Below are 22,091 nucleotides of genomic sequence, written 5' to 3' on the forward strand. Positions count from 1 at the left end.
AAAGTAGAAATTGGCTTTGAAAGCGATTCTGAATACAAGCATTCCTACATCACTGGGACAAGGGCTCAGCCTCAGAACAAATGCTTTGAAGAGAGCCCCGTGTTTTGGTTTTGTAGGTTTTGCTGTTTTCATTAAACAATCACATTCTCTCCCAAAGGGAATATCTCCCTCTCCCATCCCTCCTGTCTCTCTCCCTCTCTCCTGTCTCCATCTCTGCCTCTCTGTCCTGCTGTGGGTCCCCTCCATTGCTCTATCCCTCTCCCCAAAGTTCTGTTCCCAGCTTGCAAAGAGACACCATCAGGCCACATTAAGAAAGCAGTCAGAGCGATAAGGCAACCTCAGAGCAGCTGACACAGACACGGTGATGCTTCACTAACTGGTCCACTATTTACAAACACCCCGTGCCAGGAGCCGAGGCGGCGGCAAACAAGGGCAGGCTGGGTCCCTGCCCACAACAAGTTCACACTCTTGTTGGAAATAAGAAAACAGGGTAACCAAACACACACAAGTATATGGCTCAGGGAACAGGCTGCCCGTGGTGGGCGACTCTGTGAAGCTCCTAGGGAAAAGCGCCCAACTTCAGCTCACAAACCACCAGGATGGCAAAGAGTCAAGACCCACGGTCAGGACCTCCAGCCTCAATGGTTGCCCAGATGGCATCCAGGAGCAGCTACGAGGCCTTCCCTGACCCCAACCCTCATAACGCAAAGAGAAGGGAAGGGGCACGCTCACCAACCTCCACCGACTGGGCTACACTGAGGAAAAGAGAAGCAAAAATCCCAGGGCCCCTGTTCTGCACCTTAGCACTGTTTTCTTTCCTCTTCTGAGTAACATTTAAATCCAGACAGAGCCAGGGTCTCCCACCTGGGACGAGCAAGAACAAGACACAGCTGGTCACGTGGACTCACAAGTTCCCATGGAAGCATGCGGGCAAGGACGCGCGCCAAGTCTCGCGAGAGGCTGAGCTCTGGATTTGTTCTGCGTTGCCTCACCAGTAACTCTGTAGGGCGGGGGAGGGGGTGGCGTCAGGCTTCCCATCTGTGGGAGCCAGATCCTGATCACTTAACTCAGCTCCTTTCTTTCCCCGGTGTCCCGAGGGCAAACCAACAGCCCTGACCACTGTCTAAGCGAAGATGGTGCAGTCCAGGTCCACGGTCTCCTATAACGGGCGGGTAGCTTCCTGTTGATACGACACCAGGCCCCTCCAGCACCCTGTCTGTCCTCTACGTCTCAGGCTTTTCACGGAACAGAAGGAATGGGTCTGTCCGCTGAAAACATCTTCTGTAAAATGACTTTGAAAGCAAATCCCTGACCCAGTGTCCGGGAAACCTGGCATGGCTGGAGGGGTCCCACTCTCACCCGATGCCCATTCTCTTGCTCCCTCACGGGCAGGAGCCAGCGGTCCGTCTTCCCAAACCCAGGTTCCTCACCTGGAAAGCGGAGGACAGCAACCCCTACCTCCCAGGACTGCGGGAGGCTCAAGGATGCAGCCGCGCTGGCAACAGTGAGCCCACGACTCCATGTCACCCAGGAATCAGGGCTCCGCTCACCCTGACAGCCGCCTAATCTCTTTTACAGAAAAGGAAGGCACCGGGCAAGGAAGAGCAGCAGCGTGACCACAGCCCTGACTGCTCACTCTTACCACCGACCCATGCACAAGAGCCCCCACACCTTCCCTTCACGAGTAACGCTTTTCACGGAATGAAAATGCAATAAAATCAACGCAATGCTCAAACTTAAAACTCCTCCAAGTCCCATTTTAACTGGGTTCACAAGGCGCCTCAGGAGATGGTCAGAGGGCAACCCTGACTCTCTCCAGCCACAGCCCCACCCGACCTGGCAAGGCCTCTGGGCGGCGGGAATGCTTCCTCTGTAAGGAGTTTCTGGGCCAGTCCCCGAACCCAGGCCTGAACCAAAACCAGGGCCGGGAAGCCCGCGCAGAGACCCACCTGGAGGTCCCGGCGTCGCGCTACCCGGCGTTTAGACGCCAGCGGCCTATGAGGCCCGGCTCGCCTGCACCGCCTGCTGCTGGAGCGCGGGCTGCGGAGGCAGAAAGCCCGGATGCAGACCCAGGCCCTGCCAATTAGGAGGCCTCGGGGCCTCGTGTGAGCAGCTTCACCACTCCCAGACGTTTTTCCTCACCTGTGAAATGAGGCTCTCAGTAGTCTCTTCCTCATGGCTTTATCAGATCAGATCAGATCAGTCGCTCAGTCGTGTCCGACTCTTTGCGACCCCATGAATCGCAGCAAGCCAGGCCTCCCTGTCCATCACCAACTCCCGGAGTTCACTCAGACTCACGTCCATCGAGTCAGAGATGCCATCCAGCCATCTCATCCTCTGTCGTCCCCTTCTCCTCTTGCCCCCAATCCCTCCCAGCATCAGAGTCTTTTCCAATGAGTCAACTCTTCACATGAGGTGGCCAAAGTACCGGAGTTTCAGCTTTAGCATCATTCCTTCCAAAGAAATCCCAGGGCTGATCTCCTGGCTTTATGGTGAGGATTAAAGGAGAACTAAGGCGATTCCACCGGAGAAGGCAATGGCACCCCACTCCAGCACTCTTGCCTGGAAAATCCCATGGGCGGAGGAGCCTGGTAGGCTGCAGTCCATGGGGTCGCTAGGAGTTGGACACGACTGAGCAACTTCATTTTCACTTTTCACTTTCATGCATTGGAGAAGGAAATGGCAGCCCACTCCAGTATTCCTGCGTGGAGAATCCCAGGGACGGGAGAGCCTGGTGGGCTGCCATCTCTGGGGTCGCACAGAGTCGGACACGACTGAAGTGACTTAGCAGCAGCAGCAAGGAGATTCCACATACAAAGCACACCTAGATCAGTAGATGTCAACCATGAGCTCGTAACAAAGGCAATTACCTCTGTGCCTTGTTATGGTCAAGAGGACAAAGTAGGCCAGCCACCCAGAGCCAGATGACCAAGGAGCAACAGCCCCCGCCCCTGTATTTGTCAACTGGGCCCCTGATCCCTACCTACCATCCCACACCCACTGGCCACTGCCCTCTTTCCCTAAAATGATGAAGCCATCTTTGGCGAAATGATTCCTGTATGTTAATAGGCATGAAGCAAGTAAAAGAATAATTAATGAAGTAAAAAAGGTGAGGGAGGGATGATCAAAACTATCTTATGGAAGACAAAAAAAAAAAATCGAGGAGATAAAAAAATTGAGATAGCTCAAAGTCGGCTGAATGCCCAGCTTGTTCTGAAGAGACATTCTTTTGTCATCTGATTTTCCAGATGTCACATGCGCCCCTGGCATCCTCAGACCTGCCAGTCAGATGGGAAATGCCTGATTTCAACCTGGATTCACGGCTGTAACGGAGAGGGTGGGAAGGAAACAGACCCGGAGACAGACCCCACTTGGCTCCTCTCTCACTGCGACCCTAAGCAAGTCAACTGCTGGGTCTAGAAGAGGAACACATCCATCTGAAGGTCTCTGGGGTCCTGCCCAATCCCAGCCTAACAGGGTCTGTGATTCACAGTCAATACCACCCAGAGTAAATCAGAACCAGCATCTAAGCTACTGTTCCCCACCCCCCATCCCCTGTCTTTAAGATTATCAGTTAGCTTATTCAGCTGACCAACCTAAAATAGCACCAAAGCTTTCTCAGCCCCAACCAAACTAGTCCCAACTCCACAGGGCTTTCTAGAAAAAAAGATTTCTTAAACACCTCTCTTTTACCATATTCTTGCTGGGTATCACCACTTCCCCACATTCTAATTTAGAACCTTTGATGTTTAATTTCAGTCCCGCCAGATAAAAATTCTGAAGAGAGCTTTAGATAGATTCACTATTAATTTATATTTCAATAATTCAGAATTTGTGAATGCCCAAAAAGAAGCACACTTTTGCATTATCTTAAAAAAGAAAAAGTGCTAAGGGACTAATTCCTGGTATAAAGGGGCATCATTTTAACCATTTACTCTTTCAAGCTACTTTTGTACAATTTAAAAGGAGTCATTTAAACAGTGTTTCATTATGCCCCATTGTTATCTATTTACTAAAGAACATTCAAGGATGTCTTCCCTTTTAAATAGTGGTCACTTCTTTAGTACACATTAGAGTAAAATAATAAAACCACAGCTCTTCCAAAACGAGGGTCTGGGAGTGGTTCTTTGCATTAATTCATATTATCCTTTTGTACTCAGGCTTGAACTAAGTAAAGGCAGTAAGTGAGTATGTTTAATGGACTATATTTTACATATAACAAATGCTCCAAAAAGGACTTTATATATGATTAAATGATAGTTATTTTAAACTACTCTTTCTTTAATCTTCCCAGTTTTTAGTTCTGTAAGTAATTTATATCACCAAAAAGCAAAACTGTTATAGAATACAGAAGTGCCTCCGGTAGGCCAGTTTAATGCTGTGCCCTAACCCTTCAGGAGCTCTGAATCCAGAGACCATCTGCTTGCAGGGCATTTATTTCTCGTTAACAAAAGCACAGCAAAGACACAGCTCCCCGCACCCCAACAGTACCTTGTACAAGGACCCATGCTGTAGATTCCTGCTTGGATCTGCTTCCTAGAAAGTGCCTCTCACAATGAATGAGGCCGCTTCCCATTGTTGAGAGGATAAAAAACCCTGTAAGTCAGAAGTGCTCCCTTTTGCCACCACTGCTACAAAGCCTAAAGGCCAGTTCGGTGCTCGGGTGTTTGCAAACTGTTGGCCTTGTGCAACCTGGGCAGATCTGCTTTTGGTTTGTATTCGTGGCTGCCCCATCTTTCATCAGCTTCCATTCTCTAAGCCACATCAGAGCTTTTGGAAGTAGAAAGGGGGACAAATCCTGTAATAAATACCATAATAATAGCAAGGTTCTACTGTGTGTGAAAATAGAATAATTAATAATCAAGGAGCACGAAATAGCAGAAATATACCAGGTGAGATATTTTTCTTCCACAACTAAAAGGAATATGAAGGAAGTATTTGCCTTAGAACTCAACTGTAGCAAGCAAACACTGCAAAACTAAAGGCTCAGTTTTTGCATTAGGGACTTGCTTATCTGTCAGCTAATCCCTAGTGGCTCAGACGGTAAAGCGTCTGTCTGCAACGCAGGAGACCCGGGTTCGATCCCTGGGTTGGGAAGATCCCCTGGAGAAGGAAATGGCAGCCCACTCCAGTATTCTTGCCTGGAAAATCCCATGGATTGCAGAGCCTGATAGGCTACTGTCCATGGGGTTGCAAAGAGTCAGACACGACTGAGCGACTTCACTTTCACTTTCACTATCTGTAAGCTATCTGAAATGAATGTTTCCTTTGAAAGAATCCCGGTCCCCCATTTCACGTCAGTCAGAATGGCTGCGATCCAAAAGTCTACAAGCAATAAATGCTGGAGAGGATGTGGAGAAAAGGGAACCCTCTTACACTGCTGGTGGGAATGCAAATTAGTGCAGCCACTATGGAGAACAGTGTGGAGATTCCTTAAAAAACTGGAAATAGAACTGCCATACGACCCAGCAATCCCACTGCTGGGCATACACACTGAGGAAGCCAGAATTGAAAGAGACACGTGTACCCCAATGTTCATCGCAGCACTGTTTATAATAGCCAGGGCATGGAAGCAACCTAGACGTCCATCAGCAGATGAATGGATAAGAAAGCTAAGGTACATATACACAATGGAGTATTACTCAGCCATTAAAAAGAATACATTTGAATCAGTTCTAATGAGGTGGATGAAACTGGAGCCTATTGTACAAAGTGAAGTAAGCCAGAGGGAAAAACACCAATACAGTATACTAGCGCATGTATGTGGAATTTAGAAAGATGGTAACGACAACCCTGTATGCAAGACAGCAAAAGAGACACAGATGTATAGAACAGTCTTTTGGACTCTGTGGGGGGCACGGGGGATGATTTGGGAGAATGGCATTGAAACATGTATGGTATCATATGGGAAACAAATCGCCAGTCCAGGTTCGCTGCAGGATACAGGAAGCTTGGGGCTGGTGCACTGGGATGACCCAGAGGGATGGTATGGGGAGGGAGGTGGGAGGGGGGTTCAGGATGGGGAACACGTGTACACCCGTGGCAGATGCATGTTGATGTATGGCAAAACCAATACAATATTGTAAAGTAAAAAAATAATAATAATAAAATTTAAAAAAAAAGAATTCTCACAAAGAAAAAAAAAAAAGAATCCCGGTCCCCAAGTGCATGGCACCCAAAGCAAGGGAAAGAATAAGCAGCCTTGATGCCTTTCATCTCAGTCAGTGGTTCAAAAGAGATGACGAGTCTGGTGCTCAGGGTTCCAGGACTTGCTGCTCTAACCAGATGCTCTGGGTGTCTACCAGACATCCAAGAAAGAGGCTGTACTCTCTCCAAGCCACTAAGATTTCCTTTCCCATGGCCTGAGATAAGGAACAAATGAGGTCACTCATCAAAGGCCGACTGATCTCAAGGAGCTGCGGGGGTGGGAGTGTAAATCGATAGGGGCTTAGTGGAAGCCAATGCAGCAGGAAGTATGGAATTAAAACGCACTGTCCTCCCACCCAGAGAGTTTACTTCTAAGTACTTATCCCAGAGAAATGTTTACTTGTACACATAAAGAGCACATACAAGGATGTTCAAGGCAGCATTGTTTCAAACAGCAAAACTTTAGGAACTAACCTAACTGCTCACCAGAAAGAGAATAACTAAATCAACTATGACACATACATGGAATATTTTATGGCGGCTAAGGAGTTGTCAGATTTCTACACACAGATATGGAAAGATCTGTAAGACACATTAAGGGAGCAAACATACAAGCTTTACAATGCACACAGTCTCCTTCCACGTGTGTAAAATGTTAAAACACCCAAACTGGTAGACACCTATTTCAAAACGCACAGATGTTAAACACATACAGACGTAGTTTAAAAAAAAAAATTATGAAACTGATTATTGTAATTAGAAGGAGCTGGATAGGCAAAACAATACAGTCATTTTTATCTGTATTGTTTCAATAGTTTAGAAGAACATATGTGTGTATTATTTATATAAACTATTTCTATAAGTTTGAATGATGATTTACTGTAAGAACACAAAATATGAAAAACAAAGAAAGCCTTTCTCTGACCCCACGTGGTAGGTTTTCCTCATGAAAGGGCGACCTGGCACAGGAAGCCCACCACAGCACCAGCTACAAGCTACAGGCCTGGACCCCTCAGTCTGATATGCTTTGCAGAGCAGGTCTCAATAAATATTTGCTGAATAATGGTGCCTCGACTTCCTGTCTTATAAACAAGAGTCCTTACACACTACAAAAGTGTGAGTATGCCATGCTAGACCTCCCCATGGATGCAAGGAAAGGAGGCAGGGTGGGCCCCTCAGAAGATGACCACGGCTGGGAAATCATGAACCTCACAGCCAGCCTGCTCTGCATCCTCAGGCCAAGCTGACCAAAGATACCCTCTCCTTCCTTCCCAGGTGGGGTCCACCTGTTAGCTGCATCTCTCCTGAGAAGGGTGCAGCTGGCCTTCCCTCCCTCAGGACGGTCCCCCAATTCCCTCCAGCCTGACCCTCACATTCAGTCATTCAAAAATTTCAACAGGTGATTTCTAAATGTACCCATCAACCAGTAAGGAGGAGGAAAAGAAATTAGCAGAAGTAACTGCTTTGTGGTTCTGGATAAGAAAGTCATTTTCCCCAGTCTGGACAGTGTCTGGGGCCCTGCTTAGTTAAAAATCTCCAAAAGAAGTTTTCATGCTACAAGGTGTGTGTCAGAAAAACAGCCATCTGTCTATCTACCCACCACACTCTGCCCCAGCCCTCATGCACACAGAGGGGACGGGTCCTCACTCAGACACTTCCTCTTCCAACCCCATCTTTAGCTTTTCTCACTGTGCCCTCCTCCCCACCTCCCAGGGCCAGTCTGCCTGCCCAGTCAAGCACATCACTGTCCACAAGAACCCCAGCTGTGAGAATCCCAATCTCACCTGAATTAAAAAGGGAAGACACCTTCTGGCACTTTCCTATTTCGAACACATGGCCAGAACAGGTCTTGGGGACATATCCTACAGGGCTGACGGCAGAGGGCCCCAGGACTAGGAGCATGACAGGAGGCTCAAGTCTATTCCAGAATGACCGGCCAACCCCCACTGCCACCCCACGGGGCAAGGACACCCACCAACAGCGCTTCCTGCGGCTCAGCGTCCAAGCAAGCAGTAACATTCTGCTCAGGCACCAGCATTCCAGAGCCTCTGCAATCTCTTTAGAGACTTTCCTAGGGGAGGTGCAGGTGAGGGTCTGTTCTAGAGTACCCCCCACCCCCGTACCACCACCACCACCACCACCCCGAGTTAACAAGACTAAGTGTCTCTACTGCTGGGCAAGTACTTCCATAGCAAGTCCTTCTCATGTTTTGCAGACAGCTAGGTTAGAAAAAGAAGCTACCCATGAATCTGATACATGGGTCTTCTGTTTCTCACACAATCATTTTTAAAATATTGAACTTGAACTGAGGTTAAAGAAGGAATGCATCTCCCAGGGAGGGACCCCAAAGACCCTCCCTGAAGTGGGCTTATAAGATGCACATTTCAGGTGGTGTGTAAGGGGGAGCTGCTGGAGGCCAGTCAGACTGTGCCTGGGGGACAGGGGTGCTGGGGTGCAGGGTGGGATCCCGAGTCCCTCTTTTAAGCCCCCTTTCCAGCTGTATCTGATAACAGTTTCTACCCTTTGGACTTCTCAGTTAGCTCAGTTAATAAATTACAAACACACACGTACTTCTTTTTTCCCCAACTAAGCCAATTTGTGTTTCTGCAACTGGTAATCCAACAAGTTCTGGCCAATACACCAATATATCCTCACTCCAAAATAGGCTCATTTTTTAAAATACATTTCGTTTCTTTAAGTGTCTTTTGGTGTGGACCATTTTTAAAGTCTTTAGTAAATTTGTTACAATATTCCCTCCATTTTATGTTTCAGTCTTTTTTGGCCACAAGGCATGGGGGTTCTTAAGTTTCCTGACCAGGGATCAAACCTGTGGCGTCTGCATTAAGGCAAAGTCTTAATCACTGGACTACCAGGGAAGTCTCTAAGGTAGGCTCATTTTTAAAGGGTCTAAGCAGGAAAGTTCCAGTGTTTGAGGTGTGTCTATAAAACAATGAGATTCACTTTTTAACAATCCTTAAAGAATCCTTTGGGAATTCTTCTTAAGGAAGTAATAGAAGTAAATCTGAATCCTTTAAGACTTGGATTTGATTTCCAAAAAACTGCCAATACTCAAAATCTGTTCAATAAAAGGTCAATCTGGGTAACTTGTTCTCTGTCAACATGAGGTAAGATGACAAAAGAGATGCTATAACTTGTACAAGACATAAATGGATTCACCGTTAAGATCAGGAAACCACATCTGGATTAAATGTTACTACACAAGTCCATCCAGTCTGGTCATTTTGCTGCCCTCCTTCCACCAACCTTCAAACGAAATGTCTCACAAACACACATACACACACAAGTACAACCACTCACACATGGTTCACACACAATGCTGAGCACAGAAGCCGGCTTATGACGCAGGGATTCAAAAAGTATTAAGCACGTGTCTTACTTCTCTCCTGCTTCAAATACAAAGAGCTAAATTTGCCAAGAAATATACAACCCTGAAATTTAAGGCAAACTCTGACAGGTATTTCCTGAGATTGTCATTAATACTGGACAATGAAAGTCAGCCTCTCAGGCAAACATTAATCATTAGCCAATTGTTGAAAATTAACTACTAATCTATAAAGGACATGCCACGGAGCCCTGCACATCTTTCATTTATGGACCTACTCATTTCACATGCATTTCCTCGTGTGCCTACTGTGCCCCTACGCAGAGTGAAGCTCACAACACCACAGAGATCAACCAGACTCCAGCCTCAGCATGTGCTACATTCGTCCAAAGTCAGTTAGCTCATCATCCAAAGAGCCAGGCTGTCAGAGCCCAGAGACCATATACAGAACTGCACTCCACACACCAAGCGACATCCCACAGTAGTTACAGAATAAGGTGAAAAGGGGTGAATGTCTGCAAAGAGGAAAGCAAGTACTATTTACACAGGCTGGTGGGGTAGACGGTGCGGACAAGGACCAGAGAAGGCTGCAGTGAGGGCAACACAGGAGCAATCCTTAAAAAAAAAAAAACCAGAATCTAGAGGCACGCAGAAATACACACAGTTCAAACAGAAAGACACAGAGACGAGGTACGGAACTAAAAGCCACCTTCTAGGCAGAGCCCAGGGAGCCAAGTGATGACACTGTGTCTCAGGTATTTCAGTTCAATTCACACCATACACTATGTGAGATGCTAAACCCTGGAGCATGCAGAGCCAATGAACTTCCTTTTTAAACCCAGGAAACACAGTGTGGGGATCTCAGCCATGGAGGACAGAATGCAATCAAAGTAGGCTGTCCCCCAGCACTCCTGGCCCTCGTAAAGCATCTGGTCTCACTGACAAGAAGCCCCAGGCGGCACTGCTTCCCAGGGAGCCTCCCAGCACCCTGCTACTGCTGGCCCTGGAGCCGGAGCACAAAACCTACAGGAATGCTCAGCAGGGAAACCCAGCTCCAATGGCACCTCAGCCACCGGGACATAAGAAGCAGGGTCAGAGGACCCTCAGCTCTTCAAGGGTAAACACTTGGAACTTGCCACCCACCCCCAACCAAGGATTTGGGAGGCGTCCACGGAGAGGCCTGCCACCTGAGGAAATCCTGAGTTCAGAGGAAAGACTGAAGGGTGAGGAGATTCTCCTGAGAGTGGTCATTCAGTGGTCCTCAACAACCCGCGTTTATGAACATCATGTACACACCTTCGGGCTCCGTGCTGGTGGGGTTCCAAAAGGATTCACTGTGAATTGTATTCTGAAGAGGCTTGATAAGATAAAGATAAGATGTGCACATAAATAACTAAAATATAGAGTGTTTCATATGCAAAGTGCCAGGAGAGCAGTTCAGATAACAGTGTTACTTCTAATCAGGTTCAGAAAAGGCTTCACAGAAGAGACGTCCTTTTAAGATTCTTCCTAAGGACAGTGATGACGATGAAGGGGTGGGAGGGGGGAAGAGGTATTTCAGATGGAGAAAAGGCCAGGAGGTGGACCAGAGTAGGGAGGGGTGTTTAGGAAAGGCTGGTGGGTGAATAGAATAGGGTGGGGTGGGGGGCATGAAGGAGAGGCACAGGGAGTCAACCAGAAAAGGTCAGGAAGACCAAGGAGGACTTGGACTTCCTTCGGAGAGCAGGTGGCTCCTGAAGCCTCAGGGTCATGCCACCCGGCCACAAAGTGAATGGAGAGGAAGGGGAAGACGGGGGTGGGGGGGCTTTTACCTGGTAAAAGGACAGGGTGGCAGAGGCCATGCCCCGCCCCCCCGCCCCCGCCGACTCCATGGCTGCAGACATTGAGGAAGCTGGGTGCCCCCTCTTTGGAAGGTTCTAATTTGAGGCTGTTTAGCACTATAGAGCCTAGGAGTGGGGTGGGAGTTCCAGGTACAGGATGCCCAGACTGAGGCTTAAGTCAGTTGCTTATGAGAAACTGAAGTTCGGAAAGCCAAATAAAGCATTTTCCACCACAATGAAGTACAGGAATTGTGATCGTCCCCACTCTGACACTCCATAAAGAAGCGCTCTCCGCAGCCCCTGCCCCGTGCTAACAAGAAAATTAAATGAATGATATATGCTTTCAATAAGTGGAACTGAAGAACCCCTGCGACTGACTGATCTAAGAGGGAGATGGCTGTGGGAACTGAGTTGCACCATTTCCATGGCTGCAGCCTCCATGGGTCCCTGCAAGTCCACAAAGGAAAGCTGCACAGAAACTTGAGACTGTTTATATATATATATTTTTTTTATAAAAACTACCCCTGGGAAAACTTGCTGCCCCCAAGGTAATCTCAAATGCCCAAAGCTGGCTCAGTGACGTGCAACCCAGGCCAAACCCACACTGGACCGAGGGTAATGGCCACATTTCTTAGGCAACGAAAGTAATAATTTCACGACAAACTACCTGCAACAGGCAGAAACATCTTCCACAAAACTGGCCCTGAACTGTACTCTGTGTGCTCAACATCCACATTCCCAACAGAGCCTGCAGGCAAAGGAAACCACCAGCTCCCTGACACATACAGCTTTGCAATCCGTATGGGTCTCTGCCCTTTGTTTTGCCATTCACATTCATTGAAAGGTATTTACTACAGATGAAAAATAAGCTTCGTTCAGCTGCCTCTAAACCAACCCCCAAAATAGAGCAATCACTTTGGTATAAATGGGGTCACATATATTAAAAAAAAAAAAAAAACTTGCTCCCTGGAAGGAAGACTGACATGGCATGGGACCTTGATGAGAGTCAGGGGGGAATCCACAGTTTTCCCTTCCCACAGTGGGACAAGAGATATTTAAAGAGTTAGGCAGAGATTAAACTCATCCGGCCATGTGACCAGCCAAGTAAACGAAGACACAAACTAGAATGCTCTAAGCCTTAGAATATTAAGAGGTCAAAGAAATAAATGTTGGTTTTTTAAAAAGGCTTGCCAAACTAACACCCTGCCCTCTCCCATCCACAAAGACCAGTATTTAAGAACTGTCAAGAAAAGATCCACTGGCGAGGGACTGCAGGGGTTAGGAAGAGAGATTTATTCATTTTCTATAGTGTATTTATTTCCTATATTTATTCCCTCGGTTATTAGCTGAGAAATCCAAATGGTCTGACACTTCTTATATTGGTGCCCTAAATTTCCCTGGGGAAAAAAAAAAATCGGAATATCAATTGACTTATACATGCAGCTACATTAATTATTCCATTGATCTGAATTAATCTGCCTTTCTGAAAGGTATTTATTTTCTAAGTTTGTTTAATCATGTTCTCTTGAGCTACAAAAAGCAACAAACTGGGTCACCATCCACGTTGTTAAATTTGGTAACAAGGCTGACACCATCTGTGGCCTAGACTGATGATCTAGCCCCACTGATGGGGGCTTTTCACTACTTCTGCTTCTCCTTTGAAATGACTGTCTAAAGGCACATGTCTACAACCAAATCAGAAGCTATTTAAAATAGCCAGAGTCACACAAATCATCTCTAACACAGTATAAATATATACTAACAGTCAGTCTTTATCTGTATATCCAACTTCCATTTCCAGTTGTTCTTGCAGTAGCAGTATCCATAATTTTTTAAAATTCTCTACACAGCAGACTACAAAAGCCCAAAGATGAAGAGACATCACACTACATATAAAATATGCTGCACATTAGAGATGCAACATGAAATCCCGTACATAAACCATGAAGTCTAAAGTCATAAGAGCATACGGTCACCGTCTCCAGACCCTGGGAGAGCTCTCCCCACCTAGTTCTACCTTTACCACACACAGCTAAGAACATTCAGACCTATTAAAATACAGCTTCAACAGAAGAAACCAAAAACAAATGGAACCAGCTGAGCGAGGGAAAAGCAAAGCAGGAGAGAGAATTGCTGTTACCCGGGACCAGGCCCTCATTCACCTCACTTCTGCATGGGCTCCGGTCATGAAGGACTGATCCTTGCAAAGAGGATGCCACAGCACCAGAAAAATTCTGAATTCTGAATCATCAAGGCAAGATTACAGGATGTCAGAGGTAAAAACAACCCTGGCGATCTTCTCGTCCAGTCCCCTGAATTGACAGATGGGTCAACAGCAATGCAGAAAGGATCTGGGAAACGCCCCAAAATACAGCCAGTTAACAGCCCAGAGGGACAATTCCTAGTCCCATTCCAGTGCTTCTCAGTGCTTTTTTTTTTTTTTTTTTAACGATATCAACCTTTCCCAAAGGAAGTTCCATGAAACACTGTGATGCACGCTGCCAAAAAAATGTTTAAAGAATCCATGACCAATTACTTTTAGGGACTAAGCTGAGTTAAACAAAATGAAACTGGTTTTTTAACTACAGACTTTCCTGGAGCTTTTACTGAGTTAATGTGCACGATAAATCTTTAAGAGAGCAATAAAGTATATGGAAGTATCCCAATTTATTTCACTATAGAATCATTTTATCCTGGAGCATGTCATAGGACTAACAGGAGGAACTTAGACATTCTATTATATTATTCTCAGAATTATGTTCTATGATGATTAGTTTTGTCGTGTTCTACTTCTGCAACAATAGCTGATGTACAAAATCTACATGATAACTCTCTACTTACCAGAAAAATCGACCAAAGTACCCCAAACTCCCAAATAACACTAGATAAGGGGAAAAAAGCTAACATTACCAGGAAGAGAATGGCAGAACCAAAAAAAAGGCTACATGGAGAGAAAAGTTATTTTTAAATCTGCTACAAACCTCTTCCATGAAAAGTTTCACATCTGTTTATACAAAATTCATGACTTTAAACACTTCATTCATTCAGTATAAATTTGAGAATACAGCTCAAAAGAGAAAAAAAAAAAAACCACTGCTGCAAAACTCTGTGAAACATCACACGCATCATTGTAAATTTCAACCACTCAGAAAGCCAGCTGCCCACTTCAATACTGAGGTCAATGACAAGCACACATCAAGACAAGCAGCAATTCTAAGGACACTTACCAAGTTATGATTTGTTGAATTAGAATCATCTTCAGGGAATGGGATGTAAATAGCTAAGGCCACACAATTGGCAAAAATAGCCAATAATATAAATATGTCAAATGGTCTGAAAGTTTTTGTTAAGGTCTATATGTGTCATGCTAACATACACCATCTCTCTCATCACACTCTCAATCACACCATCTTGAACTGCTTTTTAAATGACAATCTTACACACAAATCCTTATTCAAATGACTGCTGTGACGATGAGGTTTCCAGCAGCAGTAATCATCACTGGTCAACTCACAGCAGATCTTCCTATCAAATGACCTCTCCACGAGTCCTTTTCTTCTGTGGTAAGGATTACGTTACACTCATCCTTCTGTTGGACATTCTATATGAAAACCTAAAAGTCCATCCAATTAGGGCACTGTGTGAACCAGGTTTCTGCTTCGTGTCGTTTTCACAGCAACAAGGGCCTTAGAAAGCTAAATTCCTGGCTGTTGTAGACACAAAGAAAAATCATTATGAGACAAATTTCTTTCACAAATCCCTGCCACCATGTGCTAGAGCCATTTTCTTGGTGGCTCTTCTTGGCCAGGTCCGCCTGGATCTCCTGCCTGGACTAGAACAGGACAAGTCACCGAGGACCTTTTCCAAACCACCTGCGACTGTCTCGTAGCTATTCCAATCCTGTAACAAGCGAGTCAGGCTTCATCTCCCTCCTCTGCTTTCCTTACTAATCAGTAGTTACCACTGTTTCAGATTAGAGCTGGACTGTAGCTCTGTTTATAATGTGTTGTTATTGTGTTCAATTCATAAACAAATCAAATACAAGGCCATAAGAAATCAGCACCAGACACTTTCAGAGTTCGATTTAACATTTCTAAATCTCAGGGGTCTGTCTGGAAGAATCACTCTGTGAGCAGCCTCAACAGATACTTGCTTAAACATTCTGGTGTTATTAAGAGACACTGTCAAAACTGGCAATACAAAATTTGACATCTGCCAAAAATGACTGTTTTTCCTCTCTTGGTTTTCAGCCTTTCCAAATGCAAGGTTTCACAAGCACCAATCTAATCCCTAACTCCAGGCTTGGTTGTACAGCACTGTTTCTCCCAAACACTCATCCACTAAAGGCAAAGCCACAGTTTCACTCAACACCTCCAAGTCCTAAAGCTGGGAGGACGTGCACAGATTTTCTGCATTTACCTGGACTTCCTTCTGGAAAATCCAAAGATGCTGAAGGAAATAAAGACCCCTCATGTCTCTGTTCCATTGCATTTCATGAAACCTCAACCTTCTGAAGGACTTTAACACTCACTGAAACATGGATGTGAATGATGTTATTTCCTTACTAATTTGATGGGCTTATTTTTCAAGACACTTTTCCTTCCCTCATAGTCATTCTTTTAACTCACCTAGTATTACAAAATATCTTATGTAGGGATCCAACTTTAAGGCAATCTACTTTAAAAAGACTTGAGAAACTCCTTTTCATCTTTCCTTTTGGCAATTCCTTCTAAAACTTAAAAAGTCAATTGCCCCAAAGCCATCCTATATGGAAACACACTCACTGCCTCTTCCATCTCCCACATCACCATTCTGCCTTTTAAATTTCCTGATACCTAGATGATAAACCAGCAAATCAGAGAAGTACTAATGCTATTTAGGAAAACCAAACAAAAGACTACTTTTTTCATCACAGTGAAAAAAAGTTTCAGATTGCAGGTAATGCTGGATCCTCTCCTTCTGCCACAAGATTCTGACAAGCCAAGCAGAACAGTGTCAGAGAAATAGATGGGGCTGATCCTAAATCTCCCTTCCTTGTTCCCCCAAGTGCAGGACATACTGCCTTGCCTGCATGTATAAACAAACAGCAGGTTCAAAAAACTCATTCACCCAGTGCTGACAGAGCCTGGCACAGCTGACTTTAGAAGGCTGTCTATGCCCTGCTCCCAGAACTTAAAGGAAACTGTCAACTGAAAACAACACATCACATATCGTTTCAGAATCTCTTCTGTAAACGCTTCCCGTCTGCAGGGCGGCTTCTCCCTGTGCTGGCAGCCACAGCCCCTAATTCCTGCACATACGTGTCTGGTGGTGCGGGAAAGGGAGTCAGCAGCACCATCCAGGAGTTCACTCCGTTCACATAAATTACTATATACAAATTACGGAGCACAAAGAGAAACAGCACCAGGCCTCCCACCTCACTCCGCATGAAATTAATGACCCCACTGAGAGGTCTCTGCTTACTCAGAGTCACGTCAAGCCAACCTGAGGGGGAGGAGACCTTTGTGACTAAGTACGATCTGACTAAGTGCTCCTACCATGTCGCTGAGAGACCACCCCTCCTGAGGGACACCCCCTCCCTGTGGATCCCACTCCCTCCTGGGCCAACACCAGCGTTCAGTCCTCAGACTCAAAAAGAACCTATACAGAAAAACACATCCACACAACCCCAGCCATGTGAGAGACACCGCAGCACCCGCTGGAGAAGAGACATCTGTTCTGGAAAGGAAACGCACATGAAAACCCCTCAAATCCTACCCTGGGCTACTCTCTCTACAACCTTTCTAGACAGTTACCTCATTTTAACTCTCCGTGAGCACAGAAAATAGCCAGCTGAGACAGAAGACTGCCTCGCTAGGCACTCAAATGATAAGGGGGTTCCAGCTCCACTCGCCAGCCAGCTGGTAACCAGTATCCTCTCTTTAGAGCATGGCCTCTTGACCCGGGCTCGGTGGGAAAGCCCTACATACATACTCCTTCCCAAGCCTAGGAACTGCTCAAGGGCCCGGGTCGACCCCAAATATAATTCTGGGAAAAGGAAATGCTGTGCTTTACCCAAACCAGTGAATCATCTGACTAATTAGAAAGCTATTTGCTCAGAAAGAAGACCTCAGTCAACCTTTTCTGATGGGTGGCAGGAACTAGAGCCTGGCCTCCAGGTTAAGGGAGGGGCTGAGCAGGCAATGCACCCCAGTTTTCCAAGATCTGAGCCCTAATAACCTGCCTGGGGCATTTGGAGTTCAGGTTTAAAAATACAAAGGAGAAACCCAGAAATGTAACTCCAGTCCAAGGATACAGAATTTTTTTTTTATAAAGGCAACAACTGCAAATTCCTCCACGGAGAGGCCTGGGCGCTAACTCACACGGGCTTTGGAAGAAGAGGCACACACAAACCTCTCCCTCCACAGGCTCCCTCATGCTCACATTTCAAATGCTGTTTTGGAACTTGTCAAAAGGAAATTCCAGGAAATCATAGCACTGATGACCAAATCGCTCCCTCCCTGTGAAGCAAATGTTCATATTTGTAGCTACCTGAACAATCAGACTCACCAAATGGCAGACCTACAAGCAACCTTAGCATTAATTGGAGTATCCAAAGCAAATTCCAAACATCAGAATGAGAAGAATTCCACTAAAGGTCAAAAATGTATTTATTCCTAGTAGAGTTTTATTTTTTAAGGAGCATACCTTATTTGCAATAGGTTCAATTCATACCACTGCCAAAAAGCAAAGGTGCATTTCAACTAGCCATCTAGTGTCAGATGACCAAAGGTTAATGTAAGTTTCAGGTTGTCATTCCCTGCCCCCCCGACCACCACTACACACACACACACACACACACACACAGTAGCCTAAATTTACCCAGAGAGATACCCTTCTGTACCCAGAGGAGATAGGAAATTATATACCATGAAACCCTGTACACACGGCTTCTGTTGCTCACATTCCAAAGTGCTATCACTTTGTTAAGTGCCATTCCAGACAACAAATCCTTTTAAAGAACAGATGGTAAAAGAGAAAATGAGAAACACTTCCCCCATAAAAGGATACTTCCATTCCACTATACTAATGCAGGCTCTTCGGATGGGGTTATTGAGAGACAAACAGAAAAGGGCACGGGCAGGTCGGCTGTTGGACGAGTTACCCTGTTTTTTGCTCTTGGCGTATTGCTGACGTTTTCTTTGGGAGAGAGATCCGACAGGTGGGGGTGCGGAGGTGCTCATAGTTTGGGCAGCCTTGGCCTGTCTAGCAGCGTCGATTGCAGCTTGCCAAGACAGGACGGTTTGCTTGGAGCTATTCGGCTGAGAAGTTGGTCCTTCACCAGAAAGAGGGAGCCTGGTGCCTCTTGCATAGTTTGCCTCTGGGAAGAAGGAAAAAGAAAAATTAAAAAAAAAATGACACAATGAGAATCCAGTGTCAGAAGAAAGCTGAAGTGGTTCCCCATCAAGAAGAGCAGGGAAATCATCCCCATGTTTGCACTGGAAACCTCATATTCTATTTTTCAGAAGCAGGGTTAGGTCAGCCAGAGCAGCAAGAAAGTCCCTGAGCTCTGCCCAAAGTGTCAATAACACACGACCGCTGCATTTCGCCCAATGGGTTAGTACCTCTCTACATCCATATCTTAACAAGAAGTCTTTCAGTGCCTTCCTTCAGACAAACTGAGGTCATTTCCACTTATACTCCACATCTTTTCTGACTTTCAAAACCCGTGTATCTCTAGTGAGTTAACAGATATATACCACAGCTTTCCTCCAAAATAACTACCATCACCAAAAAAAAAAAAAAAAAAGCAGTGGCAATAATTCAATAGTCTTAATCATTTTCAGGGTGTTACTCCAACATCTTTCCACAGCCACAAATGCATTTTTTTCAGCATGGGAAAAATAAATAAAAACTGGCACCACTGGCACCAGGGCAATACCAAGAGCCCCATAACAAATACCTAGATTATGCACTGACACTTCCTGCAAATGAAAATTCATGATGCTTGGGACTCATTTCCTCCACAGGCTTCCGAAAACAGAAAACATCTTTAGGGCTTTTTTGCATTTTAAATTGCAGCCGCAGCAGCCAAACCAGCAACCAGAGAAACAGACAAGGCAGGCAGCCTGCATCCTTACACCTAGAAGAGACAGGCTGAGTTATGTCAGGGGCCCTCAAGGCCTAAACAGGAACCATCTCAGCATAGGCTGGGACCCAAGTACACACAGGATAGAACCCCAAGGAGGCTTCATGTGCAAAGCCCTCTCCAGCCTGGGGTCAGGCCAGGACCCAGGCAGGTCTCCCAGGAACCTGCCTGCCTTGGGTCACAACCTCCTTACTGAGACAGAAGTCACAACGAGAGGGATGGGCATTTGTGAAACCAATTCTTGCTAAGTAAAGAGCACAAGGGAGAGTCAGAGCCGAGCACAGGTCTGCCTGGTTAGCAGCCTGAGAGGGGTCCACAGGAGTGGGCAGCAGAGGTCTGAACCAGGGGAGGAGTCGTCCCAAGTCTTACCTTGGGGAGCGCTCATTGGGAAAGATGTGAGCCCACAGACAGCTGTGGGGACTCCAGCGACCTCTAAGGAGGAGTGAAGAGGGCTGGCCAGGAGCTGCACCCTCTTCCTTCGACCCAGCCGGGCCGGCCGGCAGCGTGGTAACTGCACGTGGTGCCCGGGCCGAGCTAGGGAGGGGAGCCCCACAGCGGCTGTGACTCCCCGGGCATTGCTAGGTTACCGACGTGTGCACAGCGGCGCTGGGAGCGGGAATACACTTTCCATCCGACCCTCTGGCTTGCGATTCCGAGACCCAGCCTCCCTTTCAAGGGTAGCAAAGTGCTTCACCCACCGACGAGAAGGGTGAAACCTGGCAACCCTGTAATTTTCCAGATGCCACCAGAGACCTTCTTCCTAATATACCAGGGGGCGGGAAAGGAGGCGAAGAGGCTAGAAAGGGGGCTCGGGCTGAAGACTCACAGCCACCCTCTTCCCATCGCTCGCGAGCGTTGGAGGAAAGTTGAGCCCGAGGACACTGAACCCGAATCACCTAGGCTCACCGCCCCTCCGGCGGCGGCGGCGGCACCGTACTCCACGGACCCCACGGCCACCCCACCCCACAAATGCAGAATTAACTCTGACATTCAAGGCCTGAAGGGGAGAATGGAGTGGTTGTCACGCATCTCCCCTTTCTATGTAGATGACACCGAGCTAGAAGCATCCTCTCCAACCCCCTCAACCCACCAGCGCATCAGAGACGGGAGGGGGGTGAGAAGGAAGAGGGGGTGGAAAGAGGAGGACCATGACAAGGATGAGATTTGGCAGCGGGTGCCCAGGCTCTGGCTGCTCACCGTTCGCGTGGTCCGCTTGCTGCTGCCGTTGATGCTGCATTTTTTTCATCATCATCATCATCATCATCCACGAACATTTATTGAGCGCCTACTGTGTGCAGGGCACTGTGCTAGGCGTTGGGGCGGGGGAGGAACGGGTAAAGGGGGTGACCGATAGGTAAGAGCCGCGGTCCCTGCCCTTAGTCAAGCTTCAGCAGGGGGTGGGGAGGGACGGGGACAGATAACAGAAAATAAGAATAATTTATAAAAAACCGCTGGCCACCCACGCTCCCTCTTTTTCAAAATTGGAGCAAAATAAACTTTTTCTAAAAAATAAGATCAGATGTATATATTATCCTGATAATATATACATGCAATTTTTTTTTGCTGCAAAGGAGAATTGGCTTGGTCCCCCCCTCTAGCGGAGGGACGCCGCGGGGATGCCGGCCCAGCCGCCGGGGCCGCTCGGCGCGCCCCCCATGCCCGCCCGCTCGCCCGCCGCGGTGCCCGGTGCCCGGTGCCCGCCGCCGCCGCCCGCGCCGCCGCTGGCTCGGGACCGCGGGCAGCCGGAGCTCACATCCGGGGACGGAGGCGCTCGCTCGCTCACTCCGCGCCCGCCGCGCCGCGCCGCACGCCGGCTTCGCCCTGGCGACGCTGCGCGCCCGCCGCCGCGTCCTCCTCCCTCCCCCCGCCCGCCCCGGGCCTCCCACAGGCTGCGCTGCGCCCCGGCGATCAGAGGCCGACCCGCGGCTCGCCCCGCACGGCCCACGCGGTGCGGGTGGCCGCCGCGTGGGACTCGGGGGCCCGCCGGCCTGGCTCGGCTGACCCGCGGGCGCCGAAGGGTTAAGCGCGCTCCAGCCGCTGGCCGCCTGCTTAACCCCCTCGGCGCCGCGGCGTGCTCTCCCCTTCCCCCCCCCCGCCCCCGGCGCGCCGCCCCCCGCCCCCCCCCCCGCCCAACTCGCGGGCACAGCCCGCGGATCCCGCCGAGATCGGGTGCGGATGAACCGCTCCTCCACCGGCATTTCTTCAGGTCGGGCGGCCGGGGGACTTTAGGCTCCCACGGCGGGCCTTGGCTCCCGGCTCCATCCTACCCCGCTGCACACCTGGAGGAGGCCCCGCCCCCTGGGAACACAGGTGCGGGCGGGAGGTCGTCGCTCGGGTGGCGAGGGCCTCCGCCCGGCTCCCAAACCGCTCCGGGGCGGGGCTGGAGCCCCGTACCTTTCCCCGGCTCTTTCCAATTGCGGGGGGGCTAGGGAGCCCGGCTGTCTGGAGAGCACTCACTGCCCCAGGTAACAGCCCCTTTAGATCTAACCTGGTTTGCAAAGCGTCCTCCATCGCCCCCTCCCCCGCCTCCCCATCCCCCCCATCCCCCTGTGCAGGATCTGGCTTGGCTGTGGGCTCTGAGACCGTTGGGGGAGGGGGAGGACATCGCTCTTTCCCACTCCCTCCCTCCCTCCCTCTCCATCCCCACCCCCAC

At 48.0% G+C, this 22,091-nt stretch overlaps 1 protein-coding gene and 1 long non-coding RNA gene across 28 annotated transcripts in view; one reads left to right on the top strand and one right to left on the bottom strand.

The window, feature by feature from the left end:
* Nucleotides 1–21,080, bottom strand: part of CACNA1D (calcium voltage-gated channel subunit alpha1 D) — a 347,101-nt gene extending 326,021 nt beyond the window's left edge. For all 27 annotated transcript variants that reach the window (XR_015151536.1, XR_015151535.1, XR_015151538.1 and 24 more), the window contains exons 1-3: nt 20,636–21,080; nt 18,361–18,670; nt 14,538–14,643 (exon numbers count right to left, since the gene is read on the bottom strand). Coding sequence is in view for 23 of the 27 variants with exons in the window: in XM_086367471.1 (XP_086223597.1) it covers nt 14,538–14,643; nt 18,361–18,670; nt 20,636–20,702 (483 nt within the window). In the remaining 4 variants the exon portion in view is untranslated. The remainder of the gene's footprint in view (nt 1–14,537; nt 14,644–18,360; nt 18,671–20,635) is intronic.
* On the top strand, nt 957–1,742 carry LOC147348386 (uncharacterized). Its single transcript, XR_015151545.1, has 2 exons — nt 957–1,259; nt 1,579–1,742. It is a non-coding gene; the product is annotated as an uncharacterized LOC147348386 (long non-coding RNA).
* Nucleotides 21,081–22,091: the final 1,011 nt, after the last annotated feature.

The sequence above is a fragment of the Bos grunniens genome, chromosome 22 (assembly GCF_055505025.1).
Source record: "Bos grunniens cultivar Pamir isolate PY7600 chromosome 22, Bosgru_T2T1.0, whole genome shotgun sequence".
Taxonomy (NCBI): Eukaryota; Metazoa; Chordata; class Mammalia; order Artiodactyla; family Bovidae; genus Bos; species Bos grunniens.